The following is a 15,719-nucleotide window of genomic DNA, read 5'->3' as shown; positions in this document are numbered from 1 at the left end:
ATAAGATGAAGGAGTTGGGCTCACTGGATGCTTCTTCAATGCTGACGGCTCGTTAAAATCCCCCAGGGCAGTGGTTCTCAACCTTGGCTGCACATTAGAATCACCTGGGAGTCTTTTTAAAATCCTGATTTCTGGGCCTCATCCTCCGGAAATTCTGTTTCTTTGTTATGGGGTGAGGCCACAACATTAGTAACAAAGAAACAGAATTTCCGGAGGATGAGGCCCAGAAATCAGGATTTTAAAAAGATTCCCAGGTGATTCTAATGTGCAGCCAAGGTTGAGAACCACTGCCCTAGGGTGCTCCTAAATACAGACACCTGAGAGAAATTGCATGTAGATTCTGAGGGTAGGGGCTGGGCATTTTATTTTCTTTAAATATGTTTATTGATTTTAGAGAGAGAGGAAGGGAGAGGGATAGAGAGATAGAAACATCGATAAGGGAGTAACATGGATCAGCTGCCTTCTGCACACCCCCCCCTACTGGGGATCCAGCCCACCACTCCGGCATGTGCCCTGACCAGGAATCGAACCGTGACCTCTTGGTTCCTGGGTTGATGCTCAACCACTGAGCAACACCAGCCAGGCTCTGAGAGTAATTTTAAATGCATAAAGGAAAATTCATAGGATTACAAAAACAATTATATTGAAATAATTATCAAAATACTAAGGTGACAGCAGTATGTGCTTCTTTATTAATGTATCAAACTATAAGATCTAGTGGAGTACAATTAGCATAAAAGATATTTGAGATCAGCAATAATGAATATGAAAATATTTTTTCTTTCCCCAAAAGTCACATTTTTTGTTCTTACATTCACAATAGAAGGAAAGGCTAATATGAAAATACAGATGCCATTTTTCCCCGTTCGAGTTTACAGACCCCCTGAATCCCATCCATTCACCTCCCTGTGGATCTGTGAGCTCTCAGGTCAAGGCAGGCAGCAAAGTACAGTTGGAAAATCACTGATGTAGAGAATGGGCTCTAATAGAGCAGATTCAGAAAATTATCTCAATTCTGTTGCTCATGGAGTAGGTGAGCAGGGCCAGTGTCTTGACCCTAAAAAAGATTAAGAACCCTAAATGTAATGTGGATTGGATCCTGGAAGAGGAAAAGAATATTAGCAGTAAAACTAGTGAAATCCAAATGAACTCTCCAGTTTAGTTAGTAGCATTGTAGCTAATGTAGTTGATAGTATTGCACCAATGTTACTATGGTAGTTTTGACGAATGTACCATGTTAACATGGGGAGGCAAGCTCAGTGAAAGAATTACAGCAACTCTGTACTATTTTTGAGACTTTTCTATAAATATAAAGATATTCCAAAATAGAAAGTTATTTTAGTTAAAAGGTTAAGAACCTCTTCCCCAGATGTTGAAAGAACTTGGCTCAGGGCCTTGTGGAGGCAATGGGGTTTTACCGGATGGTACATTGGCTGAATGTGTGACCCACTGGCTGGGTGACCCTGGACAAGTCTCTCTCTCTCTCTTTTTTTTTTTTAATGGTAAAAAGGGCTTTTATTTCTACTAAAAAGATAATTAACAGGTTAAAGCACCAGAAGTAGAAATTCAAATTATTTTCATGTTCCTTACAATTCTCTTTATTGGAGTCTCTAGGAAATATAGCTGTTAAGAGCACCCTTTTGATGTCCATAATTCACAAATGAAGTTGTATGAGTAGTTAGGAAAACCCAGCCCTAGCCAATTTTGCTCAGTGGATAGAACATTGGCCTGCAGACTGAAAGGTCCTGGGTTCGATTCCGGTCAAGGGCACATGCAGGCTCAATCCCCAGTAGGGAGTGTGCAGGAGGCAGCTGATCAATGATTCTCTCTCATCATTGATATTTCTATCTCTCTTTCTCCTCTCCCTTCCTCTCTGAAATCAATAAAAATATATTTTAAAAAGAAAGAAAGAAGGAAAACCCAAGAAGTGGTCGAAATGCAGATTGTTTTCATCATAGTGACCTCAATGGAAATGTTTAAAATGGTGGCCCTGGCTGAAGAACCAGCCCTAGTCTTAGTTTCTTAGCTAACCCTAGACCCGTGGTCAGCAAACCGTGGCTCACGAGCCACATGCGGCTCTTTGGCCCCTTCAGTGTGGCCACGAAGTTTCAATCACTCTGTATGTGCACGCCCGCACGTGGTATTTTGTGGAAGAGCCACATTCAAGGGGCCGCAGTTTGACGACCACTGCCCTAGACTATCATCTCACTTCATGATAGCCCCTCTGAGGACGGTATATACATTTAATTAAGCCAGCTTCCCACCACAGCCTAAGAAAATCTTTCAGAAAGAAAATTGAGAGAGAGGAATAGATTCTGAAATGCAGCTCTTCTCCCTAATTCTGTGAATGGCCTGTGCACTATGAGTAGCGGTCAGTCAGCAAGTAGACTGGCCTCAGATCTGTCACTCCTGAGCCCCACTTTCCTCACCTATAAAGTGGGAGTCATAGTGAAGTGAGGCGTGTCCAAGTATCTGGCATGTGGTGGGCCTCAGTGAATGTGGGGTGACAGGACACCCCGACAGTAAGTTTCTGCTGGCCCTGCTCAGGCCAGGCTAGACCCCAGGGGAGGAGGGGACTGGCCCTAGGAGTCTTCCTTCCCCTCCCCCAGCAGCCCTTGTCTTGTCTTGCTTTTAGGTGATGACAGAGGGTGGCCACAGCAAAGGGTTTGGCTTTGTGTGTTTTTCCTCTCCAGAAGAGGCAACGAAGGCCGTGACGGAGATGAACGGGTGCATCCTGGGTACCAAGCCGCTGTACGTGGCGCTGGCTCAGCGCAAAGATGAGCGGAAGGCTATCTTGACCAACCAGTTCATGCAGCAGCGCCTCTCCAACGTGTGGGCCCTGGGTGGCCCCCTCTTGGGCTCTTTCCAGCAGCCCGTGAGCTACTTCCTGCCCACCGTGCCCCAGGTGAGGGCCTGCCTGCAACCTGACAGCCAGGAGGAGCAGGAAGAGAGCTTCAAGGCAAACATAGTTCCCCGCCTGCTTCTGCCTGAAACAGCAGGTGGTTTTCACCCCATTTCTAAAAGGGCTGATGAAAACCCTTCTCTAAGAGTGCCACTGTCAAACAGAGCTTCCATGTGGGGGAGAGATTTGTGAATGGTATGCTAAAAAGATTCTTTGGTCAAATTTAAGTTTGGGAACTACTGCAGTAAACAAAGGAAGCATAGGTTTCTTTACACATGCATTGTTTTCCCCTACTATGCCCTTCTGACTTCCCAAACTGACAGAGTGGGTAGCCCTCCCCCACCTTAAGTGGCCGTTTTTGCAACGTGCCTGCTACCATCTCTGAGGGGCCTGGTTTGGGAAAGGAGCTCAAAGGAAGGAGAAGGTTTTAGCCACTGGAGGCTCCTAGAATAGGGACATTCCTGCTCCTGTTAGCAACTGCTTAAGCCGGCACAAGTTTCAGCAGGACGTGTCACCATTTTATCCAGGTCGTTGGGCCAGTGTCTCCGATAAGAGGAGGACTGAACCTGAGATCTTGCCCCAAAGAGTTGAGGGATAATGGCCGTCCCAAAATGGGAAGCAGGCCTTCATCCCATCTTTGTGGGTCTTTACTAACCAGCCCCCTGGGGGGACAGTGGAGCTCCTGCGGTGACATCCTTGGGGGGATGCAGTTTCTCACTTCTGCTGCAGCCCCCTCACCTGGGTCTTCTTCTCCCACACAGCCTCCAGCCCAGGCTGCGTGCTATGGCTCTGGCCCACCTGTCCAGCCTGCCCCCAGGTGGACGGCCCAGCCACCTAGACCCTTGAGTGAGTGATCCAGCCCCTCCCAACCATGAGTGTGGGACCCATGGGGTAGTGTGTAACATGGTGGTTAAAGAACACGAGTTTGGGGGTCAAGCCTGGCTCTGTCACTTCCTAAAGTGTTCATCGGGGTGAGTAACTTCCCCTCTGAGCCTCAGTTTCCTCTTCCGAATGTGGGCCTGAATGAGATATGTGTATGCGCACCAAGCACAGTGCTGACCCTGTAAAAGGCTTGCATTCTCTTCAGTCAGTTCGCATTATCTACAGTCTGGTTTGCGGCTGAAAATTCTTGCGAAGCTGAGAAATGAAACTCCTTTGGCCGTGTTGCTGATGAATGGCCGCTCTCTAAGAGTAAAGGTCACCTGATTTGAAACTGCCTAGGTCAGCGGTTCTCAACCTTCCTAATGCCGCGACCCTGTAATACAGTTCCTCATGTTGTGGTGACCCCCAACCATAAAATTATTTTCGTTGCTACTTCATAACTGTAATGTTGCTACTGTTATGAATCGTAATGTAAATATCTGATATGCAGGATGTATTTTCATTGTTACAAATTGAACATAAAGCATAGTGATTAATCACAAAAACAATATGTAATTATATATGTGTTTTCCGATGGTCTTAGGCGACCCCTGTGAAAGGGTCGTTCGACCCCCAAAGGGGTCCTGACCCACAGGTTGAGAACGGCTGGCCTAGAGGGATGAAGGAGTGTGATCATGACGCCTGTGCCTCTGAGGGCTCTGGGGAGATGGGAATTGAGTTGTAATAGGAAATTGCCACACCCCCTCCCTGGAGTTCGGGGTCTGCCTGACCAGGTGAATTCACTCATCTTTCTGCTGTGAATGTTCTGGTTCCCCTTCCTCACCCTGGCACCGTCAGGGGGTGGTGTGCTACTCTGATGAATAATCCCCCTTCCTGCCAACCTTTCTCTTTCCATGTTCTCAGTACCACAAGCCCCCTACTCTCCAGCTGCCTCAGTGGCCTGGCCACCAGCCACGTCTCAGCACTCCCCGACCCACATCAGCAGTGTCAAGAAGGCCTCTACCCAGGAGCCACCCCAGATGTCCTACACCCAAACAGTGGGTGAGTGTGGGCGGGGCCAGAGGAGTGGGTGTGCAGGGGGCTGGGGCTGGGGCAGGAGCTTGGTGCTGGGTTGGCACTAGTGGGAGTTGGAACCAGCCTCCACGGCGACCTTGCCCCTTACCCTCGGAGAGCAGGGCTGACTGAGGCTGTATAGCACAGTAGTGAGTGTGGACTCCAGAGTCGTGCAGGCCCAGTTCCCGGGGTTCACGTACTCTGCGGCCTTGCTAACTACTATTATCGGATTGCCTCATCTTTAAAATGGGGATGAAGACAGTTTTCCCCTTTTGTTGTGTGAATGAATGAGATCCTAAGTGCAGGGGCTTAGCACTGGATCTGAACTTAGTAGGTTCACAGCAACAGCTATGAACAAGGGCACAGATTTTGACTATAGATAGGCAAGCACCTGTGGCAGATGTTTGTGCGTCTGTGTGCTGGGGTTCTACATGAATGCTCGTCTTTAGGCCTTATTGCTGCAGGTTGCTGCCAGGCCCTAACGTCCCTGCTTATTTCTTACAGCCAACATTGGTACCCAGACCTCTGGCCTTGGTGAGGCAGGATGCTCTATGCCAAGTGGGCCTCTCCTGACACAGAGATATTCCTTGGAGACACCCAACACCCATGAGGTAAGGCTGACCCAGCTGCTCTCTGAATCTGGGCTCCGGGGTCAGGTGGGGGTGGGGGAGGGGCTGCTAGAACCTTGGCTAAGACATTGACCCTCTCTGGACCTTTTCTTGGCTTATAAAGTTTCGTTTATTAGCAATGTACAATCAAAAAGTGATTACCCTTACTAACAGGAGGGAAAGGGCCAGGACCGCGTTTTATTAGTTATGATTTGCATTGCCTGGGTTATTACCAAAATTAATTTGGATTTCCCTAGTACTTATGTGTTGAGCAGCAAGGATGTGATTAATCAAAACAGAACTGAAAATATCTCCTGTCATTATAAGTTTAAAGGCTGTTTATTTATCTCCCTGTACCCCCCCACAAAAGTCTCAAACTCAGCATTTTCTTCTCCTATCTAGAATTTCACTGTGTATGCTTTGAACTGTTTCTTGCAAAGTGAACAAGAGTAGTCTTTAAAGAGCAAATGCTTTTAATGTGGTCAAGATGTGAAAGGTCAGAAGTATGGTAGAAATACGGCCATAAAAGCTACTGGGTCCAAAGTTCTTTTGTTTGGCACAAAGTGATTAGTAAGGTGTGGCTTCGTTTGGCAACATGGACTAGGGGCCTTTAGAGGTTCCTAGCACAGTGGAAACATCTGCATCAGAGTGTAACTTTGTCGTTCAGTCCACCATGCCCTTGTTGGGGACTCTGTCCCACCCAATTGTCCATGCCTTGCCCCTGCTCCCCTCTTCCAGAGCCTTCCTGGAGGCCTGTGCTCACCTGACAGGGTTAAATATTTTGAGGCCTTGCCCGTCCATGGTAGTTAAGGGATGTGTCCCTGGCACCATGTGCAGGTCCAGGAGCCTGCTGTGTGCATCCCCGGACAGGAGCCCCTGACCGCGTCCATGCTGGCCGCAGCACCACTGCACAAGCAAAAGCAGATGATAGGTGAGTGGCTGGTTCCCCTGCTCTGGAGCAGAGGAGGGGGGCTGGGATCTGGCTAGCCTGGTGGGGAACACTGAGTGGAGGTCCGACATGAGGACAGCATCTAGCTTTGTCGCTGACCAACCGGCTGGGTGACCTTGCCCGAGTTGGGTCTGTAATCCAGGCCCTGTTCTCTCATCTTAAAACACTGGTCAAGTGAGATGTTCCTGGGCTTTCTTCAGCTTTGCTGTACTTGACTTTGACTTAGGCTAGGAGAGACCCCAGATGTGGGGAGATCAGGGGTCAGGTTTTGGGTTTCTGCTAGAACATGGCCCCTAAGGTGGGTGTTGCAGTTCCTCACGCCTCCCCTGACTGGGAAGAAGTTGTCGCCAGATTTCATCAGCTTCCCCAGCGGCACCCATTACAGGAGGTGGTAAATAAATGTGCATTGGGAAAATGGACCACCATTCCGTCTTCCCCACTGGGTCCTGACTTCCTGTGCAATTCATCCCTGTCTGTGACAGGCCCTCCTCAAGGGTGCCACGAACTGTTGAATGAATGAACAAGCTTGCTAGTGGTTGGCAGGTTCTTTTCTTCAAGTCCACCAAGATCTCCTAACTCTTCTCTGTAGGCCCCCCTGCCACCACCTCATTGTTTCCTCAGCTCACTTGGCATTTTGCCACTTTATTACCTATACCTCCAAGAAAAAGTCTCAGTGGGTTTAATGGAGGCAGAAGGCTCTATTAGCAGTTCCTTGTAGACATCTCCACTCTCATCATGGGAAGATCTCTCCCATTCGCACTCAAGGCACCCCAGCACCCCAGCCTGGCTAGACCCTCCACATATTGCCAAAATGGGCTGACCACCACCACTAGGCCCTGTCACTAGAAGTACCTGATGCTGGAAGGTGAATTTATCTGGTGTATTTGTCCCCCCTCACAAAAAAAAAAGTCAGGTTCAACATTATCATATTCTGTCTAGAATCTTAGTGTGTATACTTGGAACTATTTCCTGCAAAGTGAACAAGAGTAGTCTTTAAAGTGCAACCACCTTTGTATCAGACCCCATGCAACTACTTTATATCTAGCATCGAATACGATGCTGCAGACTGACCTCCAAAGTGGGTTTGCTGTGCCCGCTTCATTTGGGAAAGAGGCTGCTGCTCACCAGGTTAAGTAAGAGGACAGTCTGGAACAGGGGTCCTCAAACTTTTTAAACAGGGGGCCAGTTCACTGTCCCTCAGACCGTTGGAGGGCCGGACTATAGTTTAAAAAAAAAACTACGAACAAATTCCTATGCACACTGCACATATCTTATTTTGAAGTAAAAAAACAAAACGGGAACAAATACAATATTTGTATTTGCATGTGGCCCGCGGGCCGTAGTTTGAGGACCCCTGGTCTGGAAGGAGCAGTTCGGGGACAGCCACCCAGATGCCTCACTGCTCCATTCAGGTGAGCGTCTCTACCCCCTTATCTACAATGTCCACACCCAGCTGGCGGGCAAGATCACAGGCATGCTGCTGGAGATCGACAACTCAGAACTGCTGTTCATGCTGGAGTCTCCAGAGTCCCTCAATGCCAAGGTGGGCTGGGGCCTGGGTGGCAGAGAGCCCTGAGGGCAGGAGGAGAGCTAAGGTGTCTGCTAGATGAGCCAGCAGGCTGCTGCTGGGACAGATGAGGTTTACCTTCTTGCTAACACCTGCGGAATCTGAGTGGGTTAGAATCATAGATGATTCTCTGCAGCACCATAGGCAAGGTTTTGGCACAAGGTGCTGTGTTCTGGGTCACGATTTCCCCAGCTGTCCAGCAGTGTACATCTGTCTTGAGAAGATGACTGTGGGTTTCTGTCCTGGGAGCTGGCAAGCAGCAGTCAGATGAGGGCTCTGCAGAAATGCTGGGGAGGGAGGGACCTGGGGAGGTCAGGGCTCTCCTGGGACCCTGCTAGGGCAGCTGCACTAAGTCCCTCCCACTGTCTACAGGTACAAGAGGCTTTGGCAGTGCTTCATACAGGCTCACCAGACCATGGAGGAAGAGCAGATGAAAGTGAATGTAACTGAAACCAGGTGGGTGGGTGGGGTTGAGAGGAATGGTGACAGACGTAGCTGAACCCAGAAGCACTAAGGAACTGGGCAGGGACTGGCTGGCTTTCACAAAGTCCCTGAGAACCACATTGTGACGCTGCTGTCTCAGGGGGAAGCTGTGAGGATCAAAGGAGAGGACAAGCCGTGTGACTGGAATGGGTGCGGACTATCAAAGGGGAGGAGGTGTTCTCTCGCTAGCTGCCCCGCCTCGCCTCACTCATAATAGGCCTGGCTTCCCCTGGCACTGCCTGGCTTCCCCTGGCACTGCCTGGCTTCCCCTGGCACTGCCTGGCTCCATTCTGCCTGCCTGAAGGCCTGGCTTGGTATAGCCCCCGTTCTTAGTCGAAGACCAGGTGTCTGCCATACTTGAGAAACATTTAATTTTACCTTTTCGTTCTCAGAAAATGGAATCCTCACTCCCTTGGCTGACAAGAGAACAGCGTTCCTGCTCTTGGCTCTAAGGCCCTGTGAACCATAACTTATTTCCTAGCTGGGCTGTATCTGTACCTGAGCTCTGTATGTGGAACAAAGGCTGGTCACCACGCCAGCCCATTACCTTTTTTTTTTTAATTTATTGGGGTGACACTGGTTAACAAAGTTATAGAGGTTTCAGGGGCACAATTCTACAGCACATCATCTGTTCACCACCCCAAGTCTCTGTCCATCACCATTTATCCCCAAAATACCCTGCTACACCTTCCCCAATCCACTACTCCCCCTCCCCGCCCCATTGCCATTGCTTTGTGCATTAAAAGTGCTGCAAACTGGTTTGTCTCCCAGGAGGCCTTCTTGGGTGAGGGAGGTGGGGCAGAGCAAAGGGGAGGCTTGATTGGGCTGGTTTTGGTTGCAAGGAACAGAAACCGGGACGAGTGCTGAAGTACACAGAGGGTGTGGACAGCAGCACGGAACTGCTGGGCATGGGGCAGCAGCTACCACCCACCAACGTGCAGTGGATGGATAATTGGTTGTCATCACGCAGCACTGAGAAGTTAAAGCTACAGGTGCTCACGCCTGGATGCCTGGATTGAATACCTGCAGTGCAGGGGAACACCCTGACAGCAGCAACTGCTTCTAGGCTCTGGACCAAGGGGTGGTGTAACATAGAGAACCCTTGTGGAAATGCCTTAGGCTACCTTCTGGTCACCATTTCCCTCCCTGTAGGGAGGGAAAAGCTCCTTGAGGTTGTAATGGTCTCAGCTGCTATGTTTTCATTAGTAAATCCAGATACTTGCCTTCTAGACCTCAAGAAGAGAAAGTCAGTCAGTCATGACTGGATGTCACCACTAAACCTGCCTCAAATCAGGTAAGAGGCATGCCTGCTTAAGAGGGGGCAGTAAGAGGGTACAGCTCCCCACTTTGAAATGGTCCCCTGGCCATGGTGTTGGTGGACTCTGAAACCCGCTCCGGCTCGAAGGCCCGGTTGCTCAGCAGACGCCTCCCAGAGGTTGGAAGCAGCGTGCTCACACTGCTCAGCACTGAGTGACGGGTGAAGGGGTGAGGAAAACCCTGTCTGCTCTGTTTTATGGAATCATCAAACTGCTACTCCATTAAGAGGGAGACAATTGAACTAAGTAAGACACAGGCCAGGAGAGGGAGGCAGCCTCGTTCTGGCTGGCTGCTGGAGCACTCTCCACCCTCCATCCAGGCTGTGCTTTGTGAACCGGAGTGGCACGGTCTGGTCTCTGTGCTCCCAATGAGGACCTTAACCCTCCCCTCCTCACCAGCTAAACTCCCCCCTTAGAACTCAATTCAAACTTACTTCCCCAGGGATCCCTTTCCCTGAGGTCACATCTCCCTTCAGGCAGGGCAAGTGCTGTGTAATGACTTCTCGAACATGTGTAAGTTGGCCGTAGTTTTACACTTGTTCCTGGGATCTGATTAATTTCAGTCCCACTAGACCAGTGGTTCTCAACCTTCTGGCCCTTTAAATACAGTTCCTCATGTTGTGACCCAACCATAAAATTATTTTCGTTGCTACTTCATAACTGTAATGTTGCTACTGTTATGAATCGTAATGTAAATATCTGATATGCAGGATGGTCTTGGGCGACCCCTGTGAAAGGGTCATTCGACCGCCAAAGGGGTCGCGACCACAGGTTGAGAACCGCTGCACTAGACTGTCAGCCCTCTGAGACCAGGGACCGTGTCTACTCATTCATGGTTTCCCCAGCAATATGAGGCCTGGTCCAAGCAGACATTTCAGTGAATGATTTGTTCAATGATTAGCTGAATGCTAATCGAACAGTGGTAGCTTTTATTGTTGTTATTGCAAAATTTTCAGCACAAAGCTTAAAAAGCATAAATGAAAGTACAACAGACATTTTTGTAGAAGAAAAATGTTTAATGTAATCGTTTAAACGCACAGTTCAACAAAACCGAGTCAGTTCAGTTCAAATTAACTTCGTATAACAAAGAATAAGAAGCCTGGAGGGCCACTGTTGGGGTCAAAAGTCCCTGCCCAGAACAGGAGGACACTGACTTCAAGGAGGCCTTTCTTCCCATCCACCTTCAGGAGGGCTGGCCACCTCTGGGCTCCCGACACAACTTAGGCACCTCCATGCAAGCAGCAGCACAGCGCCCCAGACAAAGCCACCCAAGGGTCAGGGTTCTGCCTCCCTACCAAAGTGGGGCCTGGCCAAAAGGGCTGGAACTCAGAACACAGAGGACTATGTTAGGACAGGGCAGGCTGGCAGCCCTGGAGAACCAGCTCAACAGGCTGCTTTAGGTGTTTCTAGTCCTGTGGCCAAGGTTTTTTAGTCCCATGGCCCCCCTTCCATACCCGCAGCTTAGTTTGCTCTTGAGCCAGTGAGGTGGGCTGGTGACGCTCATAGGGCAGCCCTCAGTCTGGAGCATGCTCGGGGCAGGGCCAGGCCCAGTGGTTTGCTGATGAGGAACTGTTACGATCCGCTAGCTGTCCAGGCAGGGGATGGAGAACAGGGCTTCGGCACAGCAGGGGACCTTTCCAGCAAAACAATGTCTGGTTTTTGCTACACTGAGCTGAATTTGAACAAAGCCTCTTAAGGGGTGGGAGGCTACTACTGCTTTGTAGGGCAGAGGGAGGGCGCTTCAGAGCTCACTGGGGGCATGCTGGGTCCCAGAAGCAGACACAGAGGAAGGCATCCAGTGGAGGTTTTCCTGCGGCCCTTTTGGAATTTTAGTTTAACTTCTGGTTAACTTCTTGCTGCAACTTCTGTGCAGGGACATTCTTAGGCTCAATTTTCAGGAGACTGTTGATGTCTGCAAAGCTGGATTTATAGTCCTAATAAAAGAGAGAAGGAAGGGTGTGGGGATGGCGCCATGACTGAGGTGAGATCAAGCGGGGGGGGGGGGGGGGGGCAGCTGCTGAGACAGAGAGGCTTTTCAAACCCCAGCACACAGGTCTGACAGGGGCTGCCTGGGCCCCCGGATGAGCAGGGACGTAGCAGATACCAACTCGCCTTGACCACAATCGGGAAGGTCCACCGCAGGCACAGATGCCCGGAGCTTGGCTGAGGAGGACTTCTTACCTTGAGCGCCTTATAGGCTTGGGCCCGCCTGTAAAATGCCTTCACGTTCTTCCCATCCAGCTTGAGGGCTTCCGTGCAGTCCTTCACCGCTTCCTTGTACTGCTTCAGGGCCAAATGGCAGAGCGCTCTGACAGGGAAGACCGCGCCGAGGTCAGTCACTTCTAGGGGCCGCCCAGACCGGAGGTAGTTTGATTCACTGAACACCTGCTCTGTGCTGCTGACTTTACATGTTCTTCAATCCTCACACCAACCCAGCCCCTTTCCACAGGTGAAACGCTGGCTCAGCGGTGAAGCGCCTTGCTCAAGGTTCTACCACTACTGAGGGGCAGGCCTGGGACTCAACCTGGGTTCTCCGGCCTCACTGAGCTCTAGCATTTTGTCTACCTCACATTCCCATACTGTGCTCTTCTAAGCAAAGAAAAGGTTTCCCGAAACCTTCCCCCTGACAGACTAAAAAGTTACCTGCCTTAAAACAAAAATACTGGGTTTTAATTAATGATACGTATGCTGATGTGTTAGGGGCGAGATAGAAAGGTGTCTGCGACTTTGAAATGCATCAAAAATAACATGGGTCAGGAGATGGCTAAATAGTGATAAAGCAAATATAACAAAATGTTAATTTAGATGACAGGAATATGGGTGTTCAATGAAAAATCTTTCAACTGATACTTAGAAAATGTTCAAAATAAAATGTTGGGAAAAAGTCATGTGCATCCATCCAAGTCACTCTGCACTTATGGGGGGAAGTGTGTTTATCTTTCTCACTCAATTCTAGTCCTTTTCTCCAAAGACAGTCACTGAAAACGGATGTCTTGGAGCTCAGTACGGAAGTCCATCCATTCCACCGCATCGTTTTGAATGGGTACAAAGTAGTCACTTAGTTGGGTATACCTAATTTTTTTCCCCATTACAAAGCAGTCTGGAAGATAACATGAGTGAGTGAAAAGGAACTCAAGCTTTGGAGTTACAAAGACCTGGCTCAGTCACAACTCTACCATGGATGAGTTGTTTAACTTCGTGCTTGTTAATTCATCTTTCCACACTTGTTTTCTCAGATAAAATGGGACCACGACCTAAGCTGAAGAATTGTTGTGAGGAGGAAATGAGTCTCTGGAGGTGCATGCAGGGGTTGGCCAGCGGTTGGGGCCAGGAACCTGAGTGGTGACATCCACTTAGGTATCAACTGTGCTAAGAGAACTGAAGTGAGCCAAAGAGAACTCAAGGTGATGCACACAGGGCAAATGCATGAGGTGGGGCATGGAAATGATGTCCAGGATGTGGTATAATTTCAGTCACAATGGATGGAAAATTCAATGTTGTATAGTTGTCAGTCCTCTAAGTTAAATCGATAGATTAAATGTAATCCCAAACAAAAACACAAGATACTCTTGGGAATCTGTCAAAATGATCCCATGGTTTAGCTAGAAGAACAAGTCTGGGAAAATAGCCAGGGCTGCTCGGATGGAGGAGGAGGAGGAAGAGACCAGCCTACAAGATATTACAAAGCAACAGTAATTAAAACTGTGACACACACACATGTGCATGGAAATGGGTTGCTAGAGGTCTCCAGCAACATGAGGTGAGCAGGGCCAGAGAAAGAGGAGCGAGGAGATGCTGCAGCCCTCTTGTTCAGGTTAGCCTGGCGGACCGAGGCACCCTTGTTCCCATCAGCCAGAAAAACCACAGGTCCAAAACTTAAGCTTTCAGTTTGAAAGTTCTCTTTTCAACTCATTAGGCAGTAAACCCTGGCCTGAACCGACATGAGGCTAGTCTTTTTTTTTTTTGGTTAATCCTCACCCGAGGATATTTTTTCCATTGATCTTTTAGAGTGGAAGAAAGAGGGAGAGACAGAGAAACACATCTATTAGTTGCTTCCTGCACAAGCCCCGACCAGGGCCTGGGCCGGGGAGGAGCCTGCAGCCAAGGTACATGCCCTTGACTGGAATTGAACCCGGGACCCTTTGGTCCTCAGGCCGATGCTCTATCCACTGAGCCAAACTGGTTAGGGCAAGGCTAGTCTTTCTTTATACCACCACATGTGAATGTGGAATTTCCTTATGTTTCACTGCAGAAATGCTAACAATTAACTTCACAAGCTGCCCTTGACCCTAAATGGTATGTGATTCAGTACATGGACCACATTACCTTACCAAATCTGAAACACAGATTTGGATAAGGAAGGGTGAGCCTATAGTAGATACAAGATCTTTGAACTGAAGAATAACATGTGGTACAGTTGCAGGGTCTTCTTCAGCACCGGGAGTCTCACCCCTCCGGTTAGCCTGGACCTGTCTCTCACTCCCAGGCCAGGCGATAATTACTCCATATCCTGGGTTCTGCCTTGTGCTCTCAGGGCCAAAGTTTCTAATAGGAGGGCTTTGGAGAAGCCATGGGGTGGGAGCAGGGAAGGTGGAAAGGCTACATGACTAGCGTTGAGGTTGTGTCTGTGTAGCAAGACATCGTAAATGAAGATCCTGGGGAGGGAGGTTAACAAAGCCCAGGTTCCCCTTTGGCATCACTCAGTTTCTATCCTTTCAAGAGAGTGAATGCCACTAACAATGCCTGCCTCATGGTGACCAAAATGAGTGTGAATGCATCTTCTGAGCTGTGACATACTGACTAAATGCCAGGGAAGAAGAGCCCCCCCACAGTCCAAGAGAAGATTATGGAACGGAATAGCCAATGTCCTGAAATCCCCAGGCCAGCAGCTGTGGGGAAGGTACCTGTTGCTGTACGTGGTGGACTCCAGGTTACTATACGAGAGGCTTTCACTGTACTTCTCAATAGCTTTCTTATGGTTTCCCTTCTTTACAAGCTCATTGCCTTCTTCCTTCAGAACTCTGGCTCTCTCCACATCCCCAGAAGGCACTAGGTACAAATTCAGAAGAGGAAAAAACCATGGAGCAGGTGCCAGACGGAGATCAGCGAGGTCTCTTCGGCATCGTCTCTTCTAAGTCGTCCACAACCCTCCCAGAGGTTTCCTATGCTGTTGTAAAGTATCCTTCCTGAGCAATGATTCCCCCCGTCAATGGCTTCTGGGAAATTAAATAGTTTTTCATTCAGAAAAGGTTGAGGACTCCTGATATAAACATACTTATACATGCACATGATAACACATGATAGAAAGCACCTTGGGTTCTAGCCTTGGCACTGCCACTTGGCAGCTGGAAGATCTTGTGTGAACTACCATCTCTGTTGGATCTAAATTTCCTCAGCAATACAACGGGGGCAACACTTACTCTACACAGGACTACTGTCGGGAGGAAATCTGAGACTACACGAGAAAGTGCAGAACCCCCTATGAACTTAAAGCAGGAGAATAATTAAAAATTTAAACAAGCCTCTGGTAAAGAAAGGGCGTAGCTCCCAGGCTTTCAGAAAGAGGAAGAGAGTGCTATTCCTCATTGTTTTGGTCTGAGCCTCACCTAACATCTGCCCCAGCTTTCAAGGAGAAATAGGAGAAAGTGAAACCCATGCTGCTCAGCCTGGCCTCCAGGCCTGAATTAACTGTTCCAGCCCCAACTACTGTATCACCTGCTTTTTTAATTTTTAAAAACTATCTTTAGAAAATAATATATATGACAAGGGTAATGTTTTGGGAGTAAAACCGATACCCTCACCTTAATTAAGAAACAGCATTTACGGGGACCTCTGAAGCCCTATGGGCCCTTCCTCAAGTCAGTCCACCCCTGGAGAAAACCATTATCCCCACTTCTGTGCGTCCTTCCTTTTAGTTTTGGGTAGTTTACTATATACAATAGTATTTATAAACTATTTG

At 48.8% G+C, this 15,719-nt stretch overlaps 2 protein-coding genes across 6 annotated transcripts in view; one reads left to right on the top strand and one right to left on the bottom strand.

The window, feature by feature from the left end:
- PABPC1L (poly(A) binding protein cytoplasmic 1 like) overlaps nucleotides 1-13,793 on the top strand; it is a 27,656-nt gene extending 13,863 nt beyond the window's left edge. Inside the window, 10 exon segments of the mRNA XM_059706960.1 lie at nucleotides 2,636-2,905; nucleotides 3,664-3,748; nucleotides 4,688-4,825; nucleotides 5,342-5,448; nucleotides 6,283-6,376; nucleotides 7,807-7,937; nucleotides 8,334-8,360; nucleotides 8,362-8,417; nucleotides 9,675-9,738; nucleotides 12,997-13,793. Coding sequence (XP_059562943.1) covers nucleotides 2,636-2,905; nucleotides 3,664-3,748; nucleotides 4,688-4,825; nucleotides 5,342-5,448; nucleotides 6,283-6,376; nucleotides 7,807-7,937; nucleotides 8,334-8,360; nucleotides 8,362-8,417; nucleotides 9,675-9,705 — 939 coding nt within the window. The 3' untranslated portion in view covers nucleotides 9,706-9,738; nucleotides 12,997-13,793.
- Nucleotides 10,756-15,719, bottom strand: part of TOMM34 (translocase of outer mitochondrial membrane 34) — a 22,212-nt gene continuing 17,248 nt past the window's right edge. For 4 of the 5 annotated variants that reach the window (XM_059706968.1, XM_059706965.1, XM_059706969.1 and 1 more), the window contains exons 5-7: nucleotides 14,665-14,809; nucleotides 11,873-12,068; nucleotides 10,756-11,694 (exon numbers count right to left, since the gene is read on the bottom strand). In XM_059706968.1, coding sequence (XP_059562951.1) covers nucleotides 11,590-11,694; nucleotides 11,873-12,068; nucleotides 14,665-14,809 — 446 coding nt within the window. In that variant the 3' untranslated portion in view covers nucleotides 10,756-11,589. The remainder of the gene's footprint in view (nucleotides 11,695-11,872; nucleotides 12,069-14,664; nucleotides 14,810-15,719) is intronic. The other variant, XM_059706967.1, reaches the window with a different exon arrangement.

This window comes from Myotis daubentonii, chromosome 8 (assembly GCF_963259705.1).
Source record: "Myotis daubentonii chromosome 8, mMyoDau2.1, whole genome shotgun sequence".
Taxonomy (NCBI): domain Eukaryota; kingdom Metazoa; phylum Chordata; class Mammalia; order Chiroptera; family Vespertilionidae; genus Myotis; species Myotis daubentonii.
Note: the sequence above shows the minus strand (reverse complement) of the source record. Positions and strands in the feature narration are given on the sequence as shown.